This window comes from Boleophthalmus pectinirostris, unplaced genomic scaffold (genome assembly GCF_026225935.1).
Source record: "Boleophthalmus pectinirostris isolate CB_2022bp ecotype Guang Dong unplaced genomic scaffold, ASM2622593v1 HiC_scaffold_13, whole genome shotgun sequence".
NCBI classification, from domain to species: domain Eukaryota; kingdom Metazoa; phylum Chordata; class Actinopteri; order Gobiiformes; family Gobiidae; genus Boleophthalmus; species Boleophthalmus pectinirostris.
Window position 1 is genome coordinate 29406878 of NW_026571036.1, and position 25900 is coordinate 29432777.

General features: G+C 37.3%; 1 protein-coding gene across 1 annotated transcript in view; it reads left to right on the forward strand.

The window, feature by feature from the left end:
• Window positions 1-25900, forward strand: part of LOC110168276 (1-phosphatidylinositol 4,5-bisphosphate phosphodiesterase beta-4) — a 222765-nt gene that overhangs the window by 152738 nt on the left and 44127 nt on the right. The window contains exons 7-13 of the mRNA XM_055149678.1: window positions 629-688; window positions 9668-9811; window positions 14113-14192; window positions 15915-15968; window positions 16099-16180; window positions 20619-20719; window positions 22969-23026. Of these exons, the coding sequence (XP_055005653.1) occupies window positions 629-688; window positions 9668-9811; window positions 14113-14192; window positions 15915-15968; window positions 16099-16180; window positions 20619-20719; window positions 22969-23026 (579 nt within the window). The remainder of the gene's footprint in view (window positions 1-628; window positions 689-9667; window positions 9812-14112; window positions 14193-15914; window positions 15969-16098; window positions 16181-20618; window positions 20720-22968; window positions 23027-25900) is intronic.

Here is a 25900-nt window from a genome sequence, read left to right on the forward strand (position 1 = left end):
TTATCTATCTATCCTTCCATCCATCCATCTGTCTATGATCGATCGATCTATCTGTCTATCTCTATCTTTATCTATCTATCTATCTATCTATCTATATCTATCTTTATCTATCTATCCTTCCATCCATTCATCTGTCTATGACCGATCTATCTATCTATCTATCTATCTACATCTGTGTATATCTATCTTTATCTATCTATCATCCATCCATCTATCCATCCTTCCATCCATCTGTCTATGATCTGTCTGTCTATCTATCTATCTATCTATCTATCTATCTATCTATCTATCTATCTATCTATCTATCTATCTATCTATCTATATCTTTATCCATCCATCCATCCACCTATCTATCTTTACCTCCATCCATCTGTCTATGATCGATCTATCTATGTACATCTATCTATATCTATCTGTATCTTTCCCTCCATCCGTCTGTCTATGATCGATCTATCTATCTTTCTATCTATCTATCTATCAGTTATGTTTTGTTTTTTACTGTACTGCTGTTCTTGTATTTTGATATTACAACAGTGATATTTCCCCACTGGTTTACAAATACACATTTTCCTTTTTTAATCAGACTATCCCTGATATACTGTATGTGGTGTGCTGTGTGTGTTTGCAGGAGGGACAGGTCCTGGAGTGCTCCCTCATAAACAGTATTCGAGTGGGAGCCGTCCCAAAGGTGAGTCCTGACATCACCTCACGCTTGAACACTGAACACTGAGGAGAAAATGCGCTCTTCGTGGTTTAATTAGTGTGAATGTGTGTGTAGTGCTGCCTATTGATCCACCCAGAGCCTCTCGCCGCGTTTCCCCAAAGCTCCCATCCATCACGCTTTTCAACATTACAAACAAGGATATCTACTGCTTCCCTGATTACTACTACACAAACAGACTGTAAAGGTGCACAACGTTTTGTCTGGGGGGTCTTCACCTGCTTGTTTAAGCGGATATGTCTTTGAAATGTTCCACAGTTTGACATTAAGCAGCTCTACTTTACATTTATTCAGTTACAGGTGGTTTTTACAGCTCAAAAATACCTAGACAAACAGGAATTCTGAATGTAATCAGGGTTACCTCTCCACAGATCTGACATGTAACTTGGTCTGGTGGTTTGGACTCCATGAAGATAGAAAGATGGAGAGGTTTAATGCCATACTGTGAAATATATCAGACAAACCAGTAACATTTCCAGAGAGAAAAGCATTGGATAGACCCTCCACAAGAAAAGTTACACAATGCTTTAAACTTTATTGGTCCACAAGGGAAATTATTTGGACAGAGTAGCTCACACATCACAATATATTATAATAACAAAGAGCAAAAATAGAAATGGTAAATGTAGGAGCTTTTTTCGTATTTTGTTGATTCTAAAATTAGTTTATTATTTTGTTTGTTTATTTAGTTTACTAATTTAGTTTTGGTAATTTGTATAATATATTTTTGTTATGTTAATATTATTCTTGCTAATTTCTTAGTCGAAGTTGGTATTATTTACGTTAGCACCTCTTTTTTGTTTTTGGTTTAATTTGGGTCACCTCGGGGATAAAGGAGGGTGGTTCACATGGACCAGAGTGACCTGGGTTTTTTTTGGTCACGAGTAGAGGCAGCAGGAGTCGCCTTAAACATGTATTCCTTGTTGCTTGCCAAAAAACTGGAAAATAAATCTTGGAAAATCATCTCTAGTCATGGACATTGATTTGTACTGCGTAAACCACATACCCATGGTGCCCAAAGGTGATTATTTGAGTTATGTTTAGTTCTGAGTTTGCTCACGCTTTTGTTTGTTACTCTTATTTGACAAATAGTCAATACAGTAAGAATAACTTAGCACACAATTCACCTTTAATAGTTACAGCTGCTTTATTCCATGTCGTCTTTGCACAAGCAGTAGTTTAACAAATAAATGCTATTGTAAAAATATGTTTGGCTATTTAAAATGGTGAGAAATTGCAGAATATTATGTACAATTTATGTCATGTCGTGAGCCATGTATTGAATATCGTATCAGATCGTGAGGGACCCGACGATTCCCAGCAATACTTTCTAAACCAACAATCTCACATCACATCTCTATATGCCGTACTGTGAAACATTCCAGACAAATCAGTAACATTTCCAGAGAGAAAAGCATTTGATGGATCCTCCACTAGAAAATTTACACAATGCTTTACACTTTATTGAGCCACAAGGGAAATGATTTGGACACAGTAGCTCACACAATATATTATAATAACAAACAGCAAAAATAGAAATGGTAAGAATAACTTCGAAATAAGTAGCAAAAATAACCAGAGACTCGTGACAAATAATATGTTGTAAACTGGCTGATGCCTATATTCGACAAAACTGTATACAGGGATCCCTCGTTTATTGCAGGGGTTCCCTTCTAAAAATAACCCAGAATAGGCAAAATCATTTTACAATTATTATATATGTTTTAAAACTGTAAAACTCCTTACCACAGGACAGTTACAACCCTTTTTGCATCCTTCTTAAAACTTATTGCTGCTGTCGTTCTTATGTTATTTTCCACCTTCTTTATGTAACGAACTGAAGATTCATTTATTCCGTAATGGAGCCTACAGCTGTGTAACTTCTCCCTTCCTTCAGCATGTTCAGAAGTCCAACTTTTTTTGTGATGGTTAGAATCTTCCTCTGCCTTTTGGGTGCGACCACAGGAGCCTCTGTTGGGGAGAAAACTTGCAAACATACGGCACTTCAAAATCACACTGCTAGAGATCCAACATTTATGTAAATTTGTCTGAACACATTCTGTACTGTGCAGGAGACACAGCATGGAGGAGATTGATTGACAATGTTCTACAGTCCCTTAGAAAATCAGGACGCAGGGGGAGGAACTTAATGCATGTTCATACACTGTATTAAAAAAAAAAAAAAGCATGCAAAATAGTGAGGTACGACTGTATTTTAAAGTGGACGTATTCTGTAAAATGTATTTTAATCATGTTATAGTTGTTTCCCCTTCTCCTGTACACTCTCAAAGTTGTATTTGGTTAGATTTGTGCATGTTTGAGTAATCTTTAATCTCCTGTTTGCATAATCTTTAACTCCTGTTTTCGCCACCATAGTACACACCCATTGCTCTACTCTACTCTTACTTCATTCTCAAATAGTTTTTTTTCTTAATCAGTGATATAAGTAGGATCTGGCAGTGGAACATTACCCAGGCTGGTGCCACCTAGTGCCTCCGCTCAATTTCATTTCTCTCCAGCGACTAGATAAGGAATCAGAATACACTAGATTATTTGCAAAAACCCCTGTGCGAAGTGCGAGTTCGGGCACCAGCCAATCAGCAAAGAGACATACATTCTGTGTTGTCAACGATTCTCAAGATCGAGGATTTAAAGCCAGAACAAAGAGAATGTTTGGTGAATTTCATCAAGGGGATTTGGGAAAAGCCACAGGATTTGGGAAAAGCTTAATATACCAGTTATTACATACGTCACGACCAAATAGCAGCGATTGGTTAAATGATAAAAAGTTCCCGCCTACCGTCGAGTGAACGAATCCTAAGGCTGCGAGGTCAGACGAAGTAAAACGAAGTAAAACCTGCTGATGAATCAGGCTAGTGTCACATAGTCATTTTGGTACAAATGCACAAAAAAATCCCCTGCTTACTAGTGTGATGTGCAGCTGTCCATCGGAGGTGCCAGCTCTTTGTTGTGAGGACGTTTATGGCAACGTTAGCTCCTATTGGGCACCGCAGTTTTCTAACCGAGTGAACTTATTTATTTTATTAAGTTGTTTTTGATCAATATTTCAATTTGAGAATGTGCAAATGATGACATAAACATCCATGGGTTTAATAGATTATAATTATACAGCACAATATTTCTTCTACTCACAGCACTGCACTTAGAACAGTACTGAAACTTGAGTTAGACCTGAAGTTATTAATCTTCGTTCATGCATGTTTGTTGAATCCTGTTTGCTAAGTTTGCTCCCTCTGAGTCACGATAACAGTCCCAGGATTGTTACATCACAGATAAAACTCTGCGCAGTTATTAAATCCATAAATCATCTCCAGACTCACTGTGAGCATTTCTGACAAATCAAACGGTGTTCATTACAACCGTGTGCTTGTGTTCGCATCTCAGGAAAATAAAACTTAAAACAGGAGTGAAAAAAAATAATATATTAGCATTTTCGGGGGGGATTACCAGTGGCAATGTTGGTTTAGCAAGACATTTTGGTTACTATGGCACCCATGAGAAACACAAAACATAAAAAAAAAAGTTGCCGTAATAAACTGAATAATATTGTGATGATTTGAACAGGTTGAGACAGTAGCTCTAGCGCCTCTCTCTTCCAGCAGGGGGCTCCTCTGAGGATAACCAGGTTACACAGGCCTCAGAGCTGTTTCATGTTACTGTGTAATCTAATGAAGAGCAAAGACAAATGGCTCTGAGGGTCCACAGGCTCTGCTCTGAAAACTCTGCTTTATTCAATCATACGGAAAATATGTCACGTCTCTCACATACGCCACGAAGCTGCGAGCATAGATGAGAAAAAAAATTAATAAATACAAGAAGAAGAGAATAAAATGTTTTGTTGTCACATCAGTGTCTATTGTGTAAATGTTCTCTTTCTGTAGGACATAGACTGTAAATATAAATGGACGTACAGTAGGAAACTCGCAAGCCGCCTGTAGTGGACCAAACAGAAAGGCAAAGACAAGGTATAAAAGTATCTGATCTGACATGTAACTTGGTCTGGTTTGGTCTCCATGAAGATAGAAAGATGGAGAGGTTTAATGCCATACTGTGAAACATTTCCTGAGAGAAAAGCATTTGATGAACCCTACTGATAAATTGCAGAATATTATGTACCATATTTTCCGGGCTTTCAGACTGCAGGGCTTAACGCTCAATTCCGATTTTTTTGTAAAATCCAGTGTTTTTGCAAGGTCGTTCACATTTCCAATGAAATGCGACTTGTATGTGACTCCAGTGTGAACATTAACTGGCCCGAAAGTGTCTGGAGACAGTGCACATGCGTGCTCTGTGTTTACGGAAGTTGTCCAAACATGGACGCGAGCATCGAGCACCTGGTGATTTTAAAGTTCCTCTCGTACAGGAGCCAGAACATGAACAACTTACTTGTTTTAAGGAGGAGATTGAGAAGGAGAAGGATGAGGTTTTTGGCCGTGGTGTTTTGTGGGACAGCGGCAGTGACGTCTGTTGAAAGGAACGTGTGGATGAGGAGACGGAGCCAAGAGTGGTGAGTGGTGATGTGCTTCACTTCAGTGACACGGAGTTCATTAACAATTTTGGCCTACTTCAGCGCAGAATAGTGTTGTTTGTGGCTTGTTGATAACGTGTAGATTGGATCAATGCACTTTGGCCGTTCAGACTGAAGTCGCATGTCAAAAAATCGGATATGGGTCACTTCAGGCTGCAGTCTGAACGTAGCCTTAGACGAGCTCTTAAGCCTCTAACCCCATCAAAAAATGACCGCGCGCCCCGCAATCCAGAGCGCCCTATACACGAATCCACTTGGGTGTCCCAGCACGACTTCAGTAAACTACAAAGCTGCACCACCCACAGAACACGCAAACACACACGGAGCAGACAGCAACCGCACAGCGAAACACACCCACAGACACACTCATCACTCCACGCCGACGAGGAACGGAACGGAGGAACGAACCGAAAAAGCGAGTGCAATGTGCCACTTCTAGACACAACTGAACAACTGAGTCACTGCGAACACGCTGACAATCCGTTGGTCCCAGACAGCACCACCTCCCTACACGCCACAACTGAACAAAGCCCAGAGTCACCTGTGAACGCCACAAACAAAGTCAAAACCACTGACCCATCCAACTGTTGTGTTTCGTTTAAAGTCCGGTGCGGTTTATTTGTGAAAAAAGTTAAAAAAAAACAGACCATTTAATGACAGTGCTCCTTATAATCCAGAGCGCCTAATAGTGAGGAAAATACGGTACAATAAATGTCATATAGTGAAAATATCATATCGTGAGCCATGTATTGAATATCATATCAAATCGCGAGGAACCCTGCAATTCCCAGTCCTACTTTCTAAACCAACAATCACACTTCACATCTCTGTATGCCGTACTGTGAAACATTCCAGACAAACATAAGTAAAGTAACTTTTCCAGAGAGAAAAGAATTTGATGGACTCTCAATGCTTTAAACTTTATTGATCCACAAGGGAAATGATTTGGACAGAGTAGCTCACACATCACAATATATTATAATAACAAAGAGCAAAAATAGAAATGGTAAGAATAACTTTGAAATAAGGTGCAAAAATAGCAAGAGCCTGGTGTCAAATAATATGTTGTAAACTGGCTGATGCCTATATTTTACAGAATTACAGTATACAATGGTCCCTCTTATATATATTTATATATATATAAGGTATAAAAATAAGTTTAAATTTAATAAAGTCAAAAAAGATATCATTTAACAAAGGCTCAAATTAGGCAAATTATTAACAAAAAAAGCCGGGCCCAACTGGGGAAACTCGAATCAAACTGAAAAGAACAAAACTAACCCAACCAGACAAAGGAACAGGGCTGTTTCAATAGCTGAGGACAGGCTAAAGCTAAGCACAAGAGGGAGGGATTATACTAAATAATTAACTAAAATACTAACTTGATCAAAGTAACAAAAAGGCAAATAAGTATAATACAGAAAATAATAAGTGATAATAAAGTGACCTTAACACAAATGAAAAAACGTTGTAAAAGTAACTAAATAGTGCTCCCCCCTTTGCTGAGTCCTGATGGTCTCTCCCAAGGGTCCTCCATCCAGTGCTCAAAAAAACAAAAAACAAGTGTAAGTAAATCAGTCTTATATTAACTAAAATGTGTGCACTCAAATTAGAATCTAAGTCTAAATAAAGGCATTAAATTATAAGTAATCTGATTAACTTAATGTAAAAGAAAGAAATTATACTGACATTATGGAGTGGTGAAAGTGAGCACGGGGACACTTCTGGATCCATTGACTCTGGCTTCAATTGACTTTACATTGAAAAATTGTCACCCCGCTCTCATTTTGGTCTTAAATGTTCGTATTAACCCGCTCTACATGATCCTGGTGTTTTTATTTCGCTATTTTGTCCAAATTGCTCCAAGTTTGCTTCTATAACTGCTAGCCTCATGAGCTTCATTTGACTAGAGACGAACACTATGGGTGATGTCACGCTCCCTTAGTCCACTTCTTTGTACAGTCTATGATGGAACGTTTAATTTTTGTATGCATTAGTACTGTTCTCGACTCACATTAGTAAAATTTCACACCCTTTTTTCATACTAAAGATATTGGATTTCGATACTACCAACTGTGAACTGACAAAATGTGTACATAAAAAACTTCTCTATCACATTTTAACTTGAAACTAACAATAAAAAATGATCATGAAATTACGTGATAAGAAATGACGTCCTCACCAAAACAATTCCATTTATTTTTTTGATTAACTTTTATTTTACCAGGACGTTTCTTGAGATAAATTCTCTTTTTCAAGGCCAAGAGACGCCTCAGCAGACAAAACAGTAAAACAGATGAATTAAAATCTGTCTAAAACGTCATTTCCAACTCAAGAATATCTGCACATTTCAATTAAAGCAGTTACAGAACACATATTATGCACTTTTTTTCAAACTTGTAAGCTTCTTATATTGTTCCCTCATCGAAAACATCCCTGCAGTTGTATTTTGCATTTTTGACACTTGTTTCACTAATCCACTGATCCAAAGTTTTCTTCTTTGAACACTGATAAATGCTGACAGCAGAGGGCGCTCCAACACCTAAATGACTCATTAGAAACAGATGTAGACATTGTTTTAAAACATGAAATTCTAAACCCAAGGTGAACAAAAGCATGTTTAAAGAGAATTAAAGCCACAAGATATGTGTAATATGCTCTTTAAAGAGGGGGGATTATGCTTTCTAACATGTTATACTGTTTGTAAAATCCCTCAGTCGTCCAGGTAGAGTCCATGGCAAAAGGAGAAAATAATTTGTCAACTGGACAAAAGTTTATTTGGTTGAATACGCTTCACAGCTCATTTAAGCTGAAACAGCCACTTCACAAGAGGATGTACCAACACAGACGAGAGAGCAATAGTGGACCTCAGTCTGCTGTGCATCTCCGTCTAAAAGCCACAGGCCACTCCTTTAAGGATAATGAGGTACAAATCTGAGCCAGAGAAAATCATTGAATTGGAAGTTGGAGATTGGAAAGACAATCCATCTTTGAACAAAAATGGGAGACAGACACTATCTCCTATTTACTACTCCAACCTCAAACCTAAATCAAAACCAGCTAAGGAAACAATAGGGACAGGCAGGTCAGGCCCAGAGTTGTGAAAGCTCCCATTATGGCCCTGAATGATTCTGCTAATAACCCGTAAGACCCCACACTCAGTGCAAGATCAGGTCTAACTAACAAACAGAAACTGTAAACAAGTAGTTGTGTTAGTTTCAGAGTAGTTTCATTGTAGTTAGCTCCTCCTTTCAGGCAGATATAAGGAAGTGTCCACCAGCATTTTGACCAGAACTGAAGAAGCAGCTTAGATGAGCTGTGAAACGTATTCGACCAAATAAACTTTTGTCCAGCTGACAAATTGAATTTCTCCTTTTGCCATGTTATAACGTTGTTCCTTCATCAGAAACATGCCTGAAGATGTTTTTGATGTCATCCATGCATGTTTGAGTTATTTAGCGATGTCTCCAATGCTCCACCTACAAGCCTATGTCACCCATGCTCCCACATGACAATTCTCCATAAATTTACAAAAACATGATACAAACACAACACAACAACTTAACAAACCTGATGCAATGTGCAGTAGTTTCATTCGCAGGATACACACTGATTGTGTTGTGAAGTGCTCTGAAGGGGGAGTGACTTAGGTAACATGGTGATCTAAATATGTTATGTGCAGTGTTGGGAAGGTGACTTTTAAAATGTATTCCCCTACAGATTACAGATTACATACCCCAAAATGTAGTTTGTAACATAATCCATTAAATTACTTAAAGTGAGTAACGTAATCTGAATACTTTGGATTACTTGGTTTGATGTAAAGTAGCAAAGACCAGGGTATCGTAACATAAGAATTTTTGTCTGCTAAAAGAAAAGAAAAAGCCCAATCTTTACTTAACCAAATTAAAAATATTATTGATAGAAGAGAAGGAGACACAGTCCACGTAGCATGGTTTAGTCCTGTTAAATCCTGTTTTACTCCTGTTTTAGTCCTGTTTTAGTCCTGGTTTAGTCCTGGTTTAGTCCTGGTTTAGTCCTGGTTTAGTCCTGGTTTAGACCTGGTTTAGACCTGGTTTAGTGTCCAGTAATGAGTGGAATTACCGGGAAAAAAAAATAAAAAATGGGATTTAGCCCAAAATGTGAAAACAGGAAAATACCACAGTGTAATCCATTTATTTCAACAAAGTAAATGTAATCTAATTACCACTCATTGAAACAGTAACTGTAACAGAATACAGTTACTCATAATTAGTACTCTGATTACGTAACTCTGGTACATGTAATCTGTTACTCCCCAACACTGGTTATGTGTTAGCAGTTAATACCCTATAGAAGTAAAACACCCCTTCTTTAGACTTTCTTAAGTAGTATTGCATTTTCTCCTTGTTTTCCAGGACCCAAAGATCCTATCTTCTTTCGAGGCGGTGGGAAAGACAGAGGCAGACCTGGACGGCTGCATCATCTGTATCTGCAGCGGCACCGACCTCGTCAACCTCAACTTCATGTTCCTGGTGGCTGAGACCCCCGACACGGCCAGAGTAAAACACATCATTGTATTTTCTTTGAGTGATTTAGTAGTAGCTTGATTTTTAAAAATACAAATACAAATGACAACAGTCCACAGAACCACCCACCACGCCTCCTTACTGTTGGTGGCAAATGAATAATTATTAGTAGTAGACATAAATGATAAAATGTGAAAAATGAGAAACGACAATTTAAGTCACAGTAAAGGCCGCCACACACTACAGGAGAATTTGCCCGGTTTTGGCTGCGATTTTCTTCTCCCCGAGTTCAAGGAATGGTTTGCGTTGTGTGCTTTGTGTGCGATTTTGAGGTGTGTGGTGTCGCTGTCAGATCGTAACCACCAAACATCAGCAACTCTAAGGTGACAGCCAATAAAACAGAGTGTCATGGGCAGACAGGGTGACGGACACAGAGACGCAAGATACAAACTCTGGATGTAGCAAAACTAATGAAAAGACATCTCCTCACCTCTCATAAAGTGGTCAATTTAAAGTGCAGCATCTCATTCACATTATCTGTAGAATTTGTCCTCTGCAAATATTGACATCAAGTCCACAAAACAGCGCTGTTAATCCAGTTTTCGCATTCTTTAAAAGTCAAAAGGCAAGAGTAGTTCCTAGCGTGTGTCTGTTTACCTGTTTACATCCACACAGCGCACCGATCGAGGTGAATCCGCAGATTAGCGATAGTGACTGAAGTATTGCACCACATTTCACTAGGGATGTAACTATAAGCGGAATATATGATATCGTATTGTCAAAGTTCTCACAATAACATCGTGGATCATCACGATGTATCAAATTACAAGTCTCTTTGCTTAAATGAAAAGTTATGGTGCAGCAATAGCTAAAAAAAAGAGGGAACTACATAGACCATGATCCTTTGCTCCATTTTAGTGTAGACTACAAGAAGAAATAACAGTTCTAAGCACTTTTAAGTCTTAGTTCATTGGATTAAGTCTTGTCAAGGCATTTTAAGAAGACAAAGTAGCATATTAACAGTTTTGTTTGCCTTCACAAAATATCAAAATAAATATCATACTGTGAGATGTATATTGTGAAAATACTGCGTAAATATCGTAAGAGTTTTGGATATTGTTACATCTCTAATCGTGAGCCTCCCCACCATATAGTGAGCTTTCCCACGATATTGCAATAAATATCGTACCATGAGGTTCATACCGTGACGATATCGTATCATGAGACTTGGATATCGTTACACCCCCACATGTCACAAATAATAATAACACAGTTTGGGCTTGTATCTAAACTAGAAGTGCAGAGCTCTGAGTTTCAAAGCCAGTGGTTTAACTGTAGATAGGAAACATCTGACGCAATCGAGCTCACAACTTTACAGCCTGTGGTCCACAGACGTATCCCACTGCGGTCTTTGCGATCGGAGATTTTAAGGCTACGTTTATATGATGACAGTTTGAACAGAAGACGCAAAAGTGGCGTCGTGTCTTCACTTCTTTTCCGCGTTTAGACGAGCGTTTTCAGGAGGAAATCTGCGGGCATACGGTGATGCAAAAGTGTGTGGAATTCGATTGGGACTGCTTACCATCTAGGTGGTGACGCTAGACAGTGATGAATGTGACGTAAATGTGTTCGTGACCTGAGCAGATCTGACCAGAGTTTTGCGTCTTGGGCAGTGTAGACGGAAAGACTACGGCAGTGCGTATTCAACTTTTCCACTCTGGAGGGTGGTTTCAGATTTTTGCATTTTTAAGCCCTAAAATTCCATCACCATCTAAGCGAAAGGCACTTCCGATAAAATATTTAGTTGTTTTTACCCGCAAGCGTTGTCATGTAAACAGGCCCTAAGTCACATAAGATTCTCCTTGTATCTGTGATGTTCGCTTTTTGTCGCACGTTTAAAAATCGTTCAAGACCAAAAAATCCTGTAGTGTGCGGCAGCCTTAAGTAGTGCACAATGCAGTAACAAAAAATACCAAAAATCAAACAAATTATGAGGCCTACATTATGATTATGTGACTGTCAGCATGTTAAAAGTTCATCTTTTCAGCTCTATGGAAAGCATGTCATCACTTGAAGGCTATCATTGACTGTTATACTTTTACATTATTGATGCTTTTGAAGAACAGAACTTATTCATTTAAAGAGTTTGCAGTTGTCCAAAGTTCTGAGGTCACTTTCCTAACACACTACAAACATCCTGATGATTGATGATGACTTCTATTTAGAAAAAAAAACTATTACCGGTCGAGAGGCCAAGGACTCCACCTGTTGGCACACTGAAGAACGAAGCAATTAAATTAGACTAAGCCGCTTTTCAGAATAGTAGAGCACTTCTTATAATGACACCAGGTGTATTCATGATGAGAAAACTACATTATAATATACTCCAAAAGTAAGTTCAGCAGAATCATTCTATAAGAGCAGTGGCCTTCGCGCAGACCAGGTTTAAACTACAGGCCTTGATTGGAGAGTTTTGTCTGAGCGCATTGGACCAAGCAGTGCAGATAAACACCATTCTATTCTCAAGGGCGCGTATTCATTCACTGTGTTATTATTTTTCAAAACCGCAAACAGGATTTAGTGAAGCAGATCCGTGTTAGTCCAGGGAATACACCTCCTTTATGTCTAATACTGAGCTGAATAAAGGCTAAATGAACTGTCTGACCCTCTATTGATTTATTCACAAAGTACCCACTACCACCTCCCACACAGCTCTGGCCCTGGCTCTGTTCAAATCACATTCAAAACAATAGAAACGTGAAATAACGAGAATTAACATCGATTCAAGCTCCTATATCACACAAAATGGATTTTCGGGAGCTTTAAGACATGTTAGTGTCTTGTTAACTCCTCAAAAGCAGACATTTCATTCTCATGTGTCACAGTAATCCATTATTATTTGTTTGTCTATTTCTCCGAAGCTCAAAATGCACTTTTCTACCTTGTGATGTCATGTAGTGGTAGTTTTCAAAGTTATTCTCTACCTTTTAACTTTTGTTCACGAGAGATTTGCAATTTAAGAACTGAAATCATATAAATAATTCTAGAGAAGCACTTCCTGTATTACCACCTGATATATGTATTATATATTATAGAGGGATGTAAAGATATCCAAGTCTCACGATACGATATCATCACGGTATGAACCTCACGGTATGAACCTCATGGTACGATATTTATTGCGATATCGTGGGAAAGCTCATGATATGGTGGGGAGTTCCATGATTAGGGATGTAACAATATCCAAATCTCTCAGTATGATATTTTCACGTTACACATCTCACAGTACAATATTTATTGCGATATTTTGTGTAGGCGAACAAAACTGTTAATATGCTACTTTTTAATCTTAAAATGCCTTGACAAGACTTAATCCAAAGAACTAAGACTTAAAAGCACTTAGAACTGTTATTTCTTCTTGTAGTCTACAGTGAAATGGAGCAAAGGATCATGGTCTATGTAGTTTCCTCTGTCTTTTTTTTATTATTGCTGCACCATAACTCTTCATTTAAGCAAAGATACTTGTAATTTGATATATTGTGATGGTCCATGATATTTGACAATTCCATATCACGATATTTCAGTTATTGTTACATCCCTAATATTATATGTAATATACATATTTGTATTCATATTTATATTTTCTATAGCACACCTTACATACTGTTCCTAGTATATTCTAGTACACTTTTTCATGTAAACTGTATTATTGTTTACAGTACATCTGATTATATATCCCCCATGTAGATTATTCCTAATTCCCACCTGTTCATACTGCCATATTTATTATTATATATTCACAACAACCTACATTGTAGTATACTGTATATTCTCTACATTGTACATACTCCACATTCTGTATTCACTTGCTGCTTCTTGCACTTCTGATTAGATGCTAAATCACATTTTGTTACCTTTTATTTATACATGTGCCATGGCAATGAAGTTGAATCTGAATCTGAATCTGACATCACAGACAAGAACTCAGCCTAAATATGCAGGGCTTTTGTGTTAAACATGTGAATTAAATGAAACACAACTTCAAGTATGTTTTATGATGAGGAAACTACATTATAACTGATCAGAAAATAATGTAATACAGGCATATGGCATTAAATTTGACTTCAAGATATTTATCCTTATTTTGTATCAAAATTATTAGTCAATAAGGTAATTTTTTAGTAGTAGTAGTAGTAATAGTAGTAGTAATAGCAGTAGCGACTTATAAATGTTCATTGTAAGCTTTGCTCTAAGAATTTTGTTTTGATCGTGGATGTTTTTTCCTTTGATTTATTGCTGTCTCTTGTGTGACTTTGCTCCTGTCTCTTCTGCAGAGGTGGATAGAAGGTCTGCGCTCCGTCATTCACAACTTTAAAGCCAATAACGTGTGTCCAATGACCTGCCTGAAGAAACAGTGAGTTTAGTCCTGCTCCTGCCAGAAACTTTTCACTTAAAGTATCATCAACAGCTTAACGTGTACTCGAAAATACACCAAAACTAATGTACTAATGTACTTTTTGTAATGTATTGACCATTTTGTATTAGATGTTTTGCAGCCCTGTGATATATGTGGATTTATCCTTTTTGCATTTGGTCCTGGTTTGAATCCAGTTTAATCCTGATTTAGACTTGATTTGGTCCCATTTTAGACCTGGATTAGTCTTTGTCTAGTCCAGCTTTAGCTCCAGTTTAATTCCAATTTTCATGTGGTGTGTGCAAGTGTGAACTCACCCAAATCATAATTGTTTTGTTTCCCTTGCAACATTTGTAGTACAATTCCCAATTATAGTTTTATTATAATTATAATTATAGTATTTTTGTTTATTATTTATTGATAGGATCCTCATTAGCGCAGACAAGCTGACTCTATTCTAAAATAATTACACCAAAATATTACAATTTCAGTCATATATCATGTTCATTAATACAAAATGGTATAAAAGTATGCATTTCAAATTGTAAAATATTTTAGTTCCTTCACTAACAACATATAAACGTTCATTAGTACAAAATGAATAAATACATTTTGAGTTAAAATAATACTTCCAATAAGTATATCTAGGGATGGGACGAGATACAGTTTCCATAAGACGAGATGAGAAACAACGAGACAAGATGAGATTTTAACATAATTTCTAATATATAATGATTCAGTTTGCAATTTTGACCTCACAATTTATTTATTTCATTTTTGGAACAGTAAGAGATGTAACTCAGTAACACTTTAGCTTTTTTTTGTCTAAATCAAATGTAAACACTTGGGAAAAAACTCTCACATGATCATTGTTCTCTTGTGTGCAGGAGATCTTGTAGAATCCTTACATATATATTCCTAGGCAGTGTTGGGAAGGTGACTTTTAAAATGTATTCTCCTACAGATTACAGATTACATACCCCAAAATGTAGTTTGTAACGGAATCCATTCAATTACTTAAGTGAGTAATGTAATCTGAATACTTTGGATTACTTGATTTGCTGTAGAGAAGCAAAGACGAGGAAATCATATCATAAGATGTTTTGTCTGATAAAAGAAAATAAAAAGCCCAGACTTTACTGAACCAAATTAAAAATATTATTGATAGAAGATGAGGAGACACAGTCCACGCCGCATGGTTTAGTCCTGTTAAATCCTGGTTTAGACCTGGTTTTAGTCCTGCTTTTAGGCCTGGTTTAGTCCTGGTTTTAGTCCTGGTTTAGACCTGGTTTTTAGTCCTGGTTTAGACCTGGTTTAGACCTGGTTTAGACCTGGTTTAGTGTCCGGCAATGAGTGGAATTCCCCCCCCCCCCCCAAAAAAGGGGGGGATATAGCTCAAAATGTGAAAACAGGAAAATACCGCTTTATAATCCATTTATTTCAACAAAGTAACTGTAATTACCACTCACTGAAACAGTAACTGTAACTGAATACAGTTACTCATAATTTGTACTCTGATTACGTAACTCCGGTACATATAATCTGTTACTCCCCAACACTGCTCCTAGGCCATATCCAGTCCAGTACATTCATAACGTGGTTCAACACATATTTGATGTGAAGAATGGTTTCAGTAATCATCTTTAGAAGCAGCAGCAGTAGTGTAGTGTCTGTCTTTCTATAAAATGTCACTCTGTATAACTCTATTTTTGTCTTCTCCAGCTGGATGAGGATGTGCTTTTTGACCAACGTGAACGGGAAGATACCAGTCAGAGGGTACGAGACGGATCCAAATGATTTCTTTAAACCTGTCACTCAAAACTACTATTCTTTATAACAGTTCTTATGTCTCTCTCCCTCTCTCTTTCTCTCCTTTTTGCCTCCTCCTTTTCATTCTCTCCTAAAGCATCACACGAACATTCGCTTCGGGGAAGACAGAAAAGGGGATCTTTCAGGCTTTGAAGGATTTGGGGCTACCGAGCGGAAAGGTTTGTAAGCAATAACTATTCTTTTCGCGTTCACTGCATAAAACGTACTGGAATTTTAAAGCTATGATATAAAAGAATACACTATAAAATGGAAAATCTAAATTCAAATGATTTATGGTGCCATTTTTAAAGGTCCTATATCATGTAAAATTGACTCTTGTGAGCTTTAAAGGGACAGTCTGGAATTTTGGACATAATTTCCTCTACCTATGTCAAAATTCTATCCAAAATGCAAATGACTCACATTTTTCTGACTTTTTTATTTCTCAAATTATAAATATTGTGTAAATTAGACAAGCATTAGCCTTTTTTTTTTTTTTTTTTTTTTTTACAGAATGGTTGCTAGATAATAGTTTTTGGAATTATACTTCTCTGAGTGTCATACTGAATCTCTTGCCCATGTACAGTCAGGAAGTAAAGTGATACATTTTCAACATAATGATCAAACTATGTATTTATTGTTTTTTGTGGCTTTAGTGAAATGGGGTGAGTCTAATGCAACATATGTACATTAAAGGGAGAGTCTGTAATTTTGGACATAGGACCTCGTTTCCTAGTGAGCCAGAGTGTTGGAGACGTGTGGAGACACTTTTAAAATATTCCATCCAGTCCTTGTATTTGCAGAGGTCACTGGTGCTAGACTAGTGCATGTCAATGGCCATAGTTCTCCTGCCACTAAAAACAGTCTTACCCACTCCACAAAACACCCGAAACAAATCTATTATTACACCAAACTGTTCATGTAAATGTTTGTGTCGATACAATAATTTTAGAAGTAAAACCAACATTGCATTTGAAGGATTTCTGTCTGAGCAGCAGCAGTGAGTTGTACTTCCTGATAAAAATCTTGGCAGCAGCGGACTGATATCACCTAGCACCGATCTTACCACCAAAGTAAAATTCCGCTGCTGCTGAGAAAATAGTCCCTCAACATTCATGCGATGCAAGGTTAGTTTTATTTCAAACATTATTCTATCAACACAGACATTGTTACGTCCTTTTGCTGGGGAGAAAGGGAAGTAGCAATAAAACCAGGATGTTTAAGGTTTAACAAAAAATTGTGCATTTATTATTTATTTTAAAAACAGGCATTTGAGGAGAAAATAAAAGGGAATTAAACAAAATAATCTAATAAACAAAGGAGCCCTAACTAAGTGCAATGTAACAAAATCTAACTAAAGTTGTACTGCGAACAAAAGGTGTCTCAAAGTACTAACGGAAGCAACACCCGGCCGTACAACGAAACACAAAATGAGATAACCAAAAAAAAATCTAACAAAAGGGAGAGCTGGCCACAGTGATCCAGCCGCCCCGAGCAGGCAGAAGATTGTCCTTTTTAAACCCCCGCTACCACAGGTGGCATCCGCGAATTGGTGGAGGAGGAGGGGTGACCGGCCAATCCTCGACACGCTGCGACGCCAGCCTCCGTCTCCTGTGTCTGGTGCTCCCGCGCATCCGGGTCCAGGGCTCGCGGAGCGAGCGCATCATGCATATACAAAAGCAAATACAGAAGAACGGGAGCACTCTAAACAAATATCAAAGGGCCGGGGCCCGTAACAGACACTTACATCGACACTGACTGGATGGAATATTTATTAAAGTGTCTCCACACGTCTCCAACACTCACGAGGAAATGAGGTCCTATGTCCAAAATTCTGGACTGTCCCTTTAAACCATGTTATAATTAGGGGTGTGCAAAAATATCAAAATATCGATATATTGTATCGCTTAATGTGATGATACAGCATTGATATCATGGGCTGCTATATCACTATATGGCCAAGAGTATTTTTTGATATGTTTAACTAAATGATTTTATTACAGAGCTACAGTTTTGATGCTTGTTTAGAGGAAGGAAACTCTTTTATGCAACACATTTGATACTTTCATGGTTTTGATGTGCATGTTTCATTTTAACTTTGCACAAGAAGTGGTTTAACAAAGACGTTTAGCATCACAGCCATGATGTAGCGATTATTTTTTATTGAATCGTATCGAATTGATTTGAAATATATCGTACCGAATCGTATCGAATCGAAAGTTCACTGTATCGAGATATGTATCGTATCATGACTCACGTATCGAGATATGTATCGTATCGGCAACTTCCTAACGATACCCAGCCTTAGTTATAATGTTGTTACCTCACCAAAAACAGACCTGAAGTTGTGTTTTGTTTCATTCACACGTTTGACGAATCCTTTATTTTTCATCTGTCTACATCTCCAAAGCCCAAAATGCTCTGTTCCACCTTGTGATGTCATGAAGTGGTAATTTTCAAGTTAACAGCCACATCGGCCTAAATACACAGTAATATGGGCACTTTTAAAGTTTATCAAGTATCACACAATCTGCCTCAAAGAACAATAAGAAAACAGTAGTAAGAAATACACAATATACAACGTTTCAAGGGAGTAAACTTATTTTTGCAGTGTTTTTAAAGTTAACATTTCTTTTTTTTTTTTTTGTAACTTTTCATTTGACCTTTTGCAAGTGACTTCAAGCTACTTTTAATATATTTTTTGGATGTCCAGAAGGGAAGAAAAGTACACAGGAAAATTGAGCCCACTGGCAGAATCTAGAACCAAATAGGAAAAAAGACATTAAAGGGACCATATTACTTTATTTTCTGATCCATGTTATAATGTTGTTTCCTCATCATAAAAATGCCTGGAGTTGTGTTTTGTTTCGTTCACACATGTTTAACACACAAACCTGCAAATTTAGGCTGAGTTCTTCTCCCACCTTTGATGTTTTTAAACTCCACACACCTTCACTAGAATCATTTACATTATTTCAGCTCTGGAATTGTCAATCTTTACTGAACTAAAGGTAAAAGGAGCTGTTAACTTGAAAACTACAACGACATGACATCACAAGGTGCAACAGAGCATTTTGAGCTTCAGAGATGTAGACAGACTAATAATGAAGTGTGACTCAAACATGTGGGAATGAAACAAAACACAACTCCAGGTCTGTTTTTGAGGAGGTAACAACATTATAGGGTCAATCCACCTCAGTTCACCCAATGAGTTCAACCCTACTTTGTCAAATTTTGATATTTGGCACGTTTTAAGATGGGGGTAAGTCAACTTTTAGGTAAATTCGTGTGAAAATAAAAAAGAAAACCCCTCCAGATTTTTTATATGTTGTAGTAGACGTATAGGGCTATATTTTTCTTGTTTGTGTCATTGAGATTGGGCGTGTCCTTTATTGTCAGTTTCAAGGTCGTAACATAATTCATCTCAAAAGTGCGACCACGCAAAATGTGGAAAAAAAATGAAATTGCGATATTTCGGAAACCGTTGGTCCGATCAAACTAAAATTTGAGATTTTTCTTGGCTATGACTTACCCATACACCAATTTTCTTTGTAAGTGGACAATATGAGTGTTCAAATTGCAATTTTTTGGGTGAATTGAGGTGGAATGACCCCTGTAGAGGATTCCCATGGTTTTGGAATCCTGGAAAATTCATGGAAATTGAAAAAGCCATTTTCCAGGCCTGGTAAAGTCAAGGAATTTTAGTATCTCTTTCATGCAACTACAACGTTCTGTTAAGTTCTCATTACAGGGTAGCCTCGGGATCTCAAAAGTCTGTAAAGGTCTTAAATTTCATGTTCATAAAAAGTCTTTAAAAAGTCTTAAATTATGTTGTCTAAGTCTTATTTTTTTCACAAAGGTCTTAAATTTCATTAGCCTGTTTTTTTATTTACTCAACTGGGCTGCAGTGCAAAAAAAACAACAATGTGAAATAGTGTAACATGAAATGAACGTCTAATTTGGAGGATGCACAAACAATACTTTGGTTTCTGGCACCGACGGCAATGAGTAAACAATCAGTACAGGGGAGGTAGATGTTGCAAGTGTAGGTTTAAGGCTCTTCGATTCTAGATATTGTAGTTGGTTGGTCATTATTAGAATTGGATCTGGTGTTTTTTGCCCACATAACGGGTGCGATGTTGGTCTTAATTTTCATTTAAGTGGTCTGTAAAAGGTCTTAAAAAAGTCTTAAATCTGGGTTAGTCAAACCTGGGGATACCCTGAATTAGGCTGTTCTGATTATTTCTTAACGTGTGCGTCTTTTGTGTAAAAGAGACGACAATAAATGCACTGACAGTATTTTAAATGTTAAATAACTATAATCCCAAACCATAAGGTGAGTGGAAAGGGTTCACATTTCATACTTAGCTCTAAAAGTCTGATCAATTCTACAAATGTACGTACTGTAAAGTCATGGAAAATTCACTTTAGATCATGAAAAAGTCATGGAAAAGTTTTGAAATTTTGTCAGTGGAAGAGTGGGAACCCTGATGACATGGCTTACACCTCACAAGAGTCAATTTTGTGTAATGTAGGACCTTTTAACCTTTTAACTAATCTTCTAATCTGCTCTAAGTAACTCCGGTATTCTTTATCATTTCTAAACTGTCTCCACAGAACGATGAAATTGAACCTTCAGATTTTACCTTTGACATTTTCTACGCCCTGACCCAGAAGATCTGCCCACGCATAGACATCGAGGAGCTCTTCAAGAAGATGTGAGTCTCCAGTTTAATCCCTCCTCCTCTGTTTTTAATGGAATGTAATAAGACTGAACTACACTGCAGAAGAGAATAGGTAGCATGGGTTACAATGACTTTCACCTTCTTATTCTGACTTATGATTCAATTACATTTGATCAGTCAGCAACTTTATTAATTTATTAATTCCAAAAAGGCATTTCGGTTTTGTTCGGCTTTTATCATGTCAACAATAACCATTAACAAAATCATGTACATCTTAGTGCAGCAGGGGGCGCTTTATCCTAAACTAAAATGCGTTGTGTAATTTTTCCGTGGGCCGTCAACTGTTTTTCTCCACGGAGATGTTGTTGCTTTGTCTGGAATGTTTCACAGTATGGCATTAATCCTTTTTATCTTCATGGAGACCAAATCAGACCAAGATACAGGTCAGATCTTTGTAGAATGCTTGTATTTTTGAGCTATAAAATTGAATAAATGTAAGGAAGAGCTGTTTAAAGTCACACTGTGGAACATTCCGGGCAGAGCAATGGCATCTCCATAGAAACAAACAGGCGACGGACCCTCAACCAGAAAGCTTGAAAGAAGAAATGTGTCTGCAGTATGTCAAAAACATCTTAAGTTAAAATGTATTGATTTAAGTATTGATCTGGATGTGAGTACATTTTGACTGGTCAATAAAAACAATTTGCTAATGGAACAAGTCATATTTCACTAACGGAAAAAAACAACAACATTACACTTAAACTGGTCATGTGTACAGTTAAAATCTACTACTGTATTTCACTGAATGCCAATAAAATCTAACGTTAAATAATACAAGTATTTCAATTAAAGGTCCACCAGGGGGTCCACCAATTCCACTCCATGTTGTTGTTGTTTTTTTCTCAAATCTTCTACAGTATGGCATTTTATTCACAGTATGGCATCTCCATAGAGACAGCAGGCCACATCACCAGGCTAAGTGACAGGTCAGGTCTGTGGAGAAGTGGACCTGCTCACAATCATAATTAAGAATACATGTTTTTGTGGTAGTTTAATAGAAACTCCTGTAATTGAATAAATACAATATATATTTGTTTAATGTTTTGTTTAAATTTTTAGGACTTGAGACTTGACTTGATAAAATGGAGGAAGACTTGGGACTCGACTTAGACTTGAAGGTCAGTGACTTGGGACTTGACAAGACTCGAGAAGAACTTTTAAATCTGAATTCTTTCTATTCTGACTGTAATGATTCACACTAAGATCTTGTGACGACATTTAAAAAGGAAACATTTATATTTCTACAACTCTTACTGTATATACTCTATAAATACTCATATATAAATATACTATGATTTTTTTAAAAGTACAATTTATCTTAAAAATCATACAAGTTGCAAAAGTCTAACCTATATTTGGTACTTTGGTTTAAAGACCTGAAATGATTGGAAGATCAAAGCAGACGACTTGGACTTGACTTGGATTTCTGGGCCAGTGACTCGAGACTCAACTTGGACTTGTCTGTATTTGACTTGGGACTTGACTCGGACTTGAGATCAAAGTCTTGAGACTTACTTGAGACTTGCAAAACAATGACTGTACCATCTTTGTGTGGAACATCCCAGGAAAAGCAGATGGCACACTCTCCACCAGAAAAGTTACACAGTGCAGCTTTAAAGTGACAGATTAGACTACTAATTTTATCAAAACACAGTTAAATTCATTATATATTTAAGATTTAAGACAAATTTTTTCCCAGTTTTGCCAGTTTGTAGGTTTTAAATTTTATTTCCTGGTTAGAAATCATAACGCATCACACTAGGGAATTCCATAACAGTTACCTAGCAACCATGATGTAATCTGGGACAAAACGTTTGCACATTATATTTACAACAGGTATTATCCCACCAAATAAAGTCAAAATAAGGTAGTCATAAAAACCTGTCATGCACACTTTAAATAAACCCAAACTAGGTCAAATCAGCCAAAAAGATTCTGAACTCAAGTCATTTTAACTCATGTATGTGTTTGTTTTTGCGGTGTAGTTGTGTATATTGTTGTGTTTACAATGTGGACAGTGTCTCTTAGCCTGCTGCACTAACTATGTCTGGACAGCCTAACCTGCTTTTACAGTGCAGTCATTTCACTGTGAAAAATTAACATGTTTTTACTAAAATGACGTATATCGTTCTGCCGAATGTTTGAATGAATGCAAAGGGTGTCTATTTTAAGAAGCATAACTTGTATTTTTTTTTCTTTTTTTTCTAATTAATTCTTTGCAGCAATGGGAACAAAACTGATTATTTAACAGTAGACCAGTTAGTCAGCTTTCTGAATGAAGTAAGCTTTTTATCATTCATTAACTTCTCTGTGTCTGTGTTGGTTTTGCGTCATGTTTTTCCTGTCGGGAGGAGGTTGCCCTTGGACTGACCTTGAAAACTAAAATAAAAAAGCAGCTGGAGGAGACCTTGATGTGGGCAGAACAAGGCTGCACAGCAAAAAAAAAAAATCTATACAGTACTGCCAATAGTCCCCACACTGCAAAAACCGTCAATCAATTCTGATCTATGTTATAATGTTACGTGGAGTTGTGTTTTGTCGTTTTGAGCTCCGGAGATGTAGACAGAGTAAGAATAAAGAGTCACTCAAACATGTGTAAATGAAAAAAAAATTGAGCGAACAATTGAGCAAAGAAATACTAAAAGTACACTGAAACAACAAGTTATTTATGTCCTAGAAGTATAGACATCATTGTACCGTAGTTTTCAGACTATAAGGGGCACTTAAAATCCTTTAATTTTTTTCAAAAATCGACAGTGCGCCTTATAATCAGGTGTGCCTTATTTATTAATATTCCGGTTGTGGTTACTGACCTCAAACCGACTGTATGTGGTGCACTGCACTCAAAAATCTGTCAAAATGTTTTAGTACGATTTTGGTAAACTACTAAGCCGCACTGCTTGATGGACTGTTGGAGTATTACAGCTACTGTAGTCAGGAGCCTCACTGAGTCCGACAGAAGCTGAACTGCATCAGCGCACAAGAAGAGCTGTTTTTTCAGCGCTTATAGTTTAGGCAAATGAGCCATGTGGTTTTAAGTTTTGTTTCTGTAAAATGTAAACAAATGTGCACAAAGCTGCATTAAACACATTATTACTCAATGTTTATTTGAGTCGTCCTCGTAGGAAATAAAAATTCAGATTTAAATGATCCACCCACATTCATAATCCACATTCACCAAGACAGGGAGACAATGCCGGGCGAGTTACACCACGATCTGCCAATGGATGGTGGATGCCTGGGGTAAGGAATTTAGAATTTAGAATTTATTTATTTGGAGGATAAGTCCCTTGAGATGTCTTGCAATCTCGTTTTCGAGGGGGTCCTCACAACATCAAAAGACAAATACAGTAGGGCAGTCAGTAGGATACATTAATTCAAAAAAGCATGAAAACAACAAAATCAACACAACCACAAACTCACACTCACACACACTCACTCACACTTGACTGTTTGATATATAATTAAAAAAAATTTAAAAAGCAAAAAAAAAAAAAAAAAAAAAAAACAAAGTTCAAAGATTGGGACCCTAAGGAGTCAGTCTCAAGTGTCGTCCGTTTGTTTCACTTAATGTTTTATAATCCAGTGCACCTTATGTATGAAAATAGACAAGAGAATTCAACATTATTGATATTGCACTTTATAATCCAGTGCACTTTATAGTCCAAAAAATGGTAATCAGAACCATTCATATTCCAAATTCAGTTTAAAAACACAGTGGAACTCAGCCTAAATATGCAGGATTTGTGTGTTAAACATGTGTAAATGAAACAAAACACAACTCCAGGTCTGTTTGTGATGAAGGAAACATTATAACATGGATCAGAAAACAGTGTAATATGGGCCCTTTAAATATTAAACTGAAACTTCTTTTATCTAACGACAAGGGCGTCCCCTCTCCTCCTCTCCCTCCTCTGCATCCTCCTCTTCCTCTGCATGCGTGCCCGCCCCCCCCCCTCTGCAGTGTGTGCTTGGTTTGACCCTGCCTGTACTAGGTTGTGCTTTAAGCTTGTTTTGTAATTCGTATGTGGCTGTAAACCTGCTTAATCCTAGTCCTGCCTAAAATCCTGCTTCTAGTTGCTTCTGTAGTTTTAGTGGACACCTCCTGCTCCGATCATTTTGTGTGCAGCGCTTCAACCCAGTATACTGTCGTGTTTTATTATTGTTTTGTCTTGTGAATAATGTCTAAAATGAGCTTAAATCATAGACTGTGTAAAGAAGTGGATTTAGGGAGTGTTTAATCTGTAGTCAAATGAAGCTCACGAGGCTAGCAGTTATAGGAGCGGATAAAATAGTGGAATAAAAACACCAGGATCATGTAGAGTGAGTTAATACCAGTGTTGGGAAGGTGACTTTTAAAATGTATTCCCCTACAGATTACAGATTACATACCCCAAAATGTAGTTTGTAACGGAATCTGAATACTTTGGATTACTTGATTTGCTGTAGAGAAATAAAGACCAGGATATTGTAACATAAGATGTTTTGTCTGCTAAAAAACAATAAAAAAGCTGAGTCTTTACTTAACCAAATTAAAAATGTTATTGATAGAAGAGGAGGAAACACAGTCCATGCAGCATGATTTAGTCCAGTTAAGTCCTGTTTTAGACCTGGTTTTAGTCCTGGTTTAGTCCTGGTTTAGACTTAGTTTAGAACTAGTTTAGACCTGGTTTAAAACTGGTTTAGACCTGGTTTAATCTTGGTTTAGACCCAGTTTAGACCTGGTTTTAGTCCTGGTTTAGTCCTGGTTTTGTCTTGGTTTAGACCTGGTTTTGTCTTGGTTTAGTCCTGGTTTAGTCTTGGTTTGGACCTGGTTTAGTGTCCGGCAATGAGTGGAATTACTGGGGAAAAAAAAAAAAAAAAGGGATATAGCCCAAAATGTGAAAACAAGAAAATACCGCCGTGTAATCCACTTATTTCAACAAAGTAACTGTAATCCAATTACCTCTCATTGAAACAGTAACTGTAACTGAATACAGTTAACTACATGTAACTACTCCGGTACATGTAATCTGTTACTCCCCAACACTGATTAATTCTAACATTTTAAGACCAAAATGACAAAGCTCACTGCAGCAGTTACAGAGAGAGGGGGGACAATTTTTCAATGTAAAGTCAATTGGAGCCAGAGTCGATGGAGCTGGAAGTGCCCCC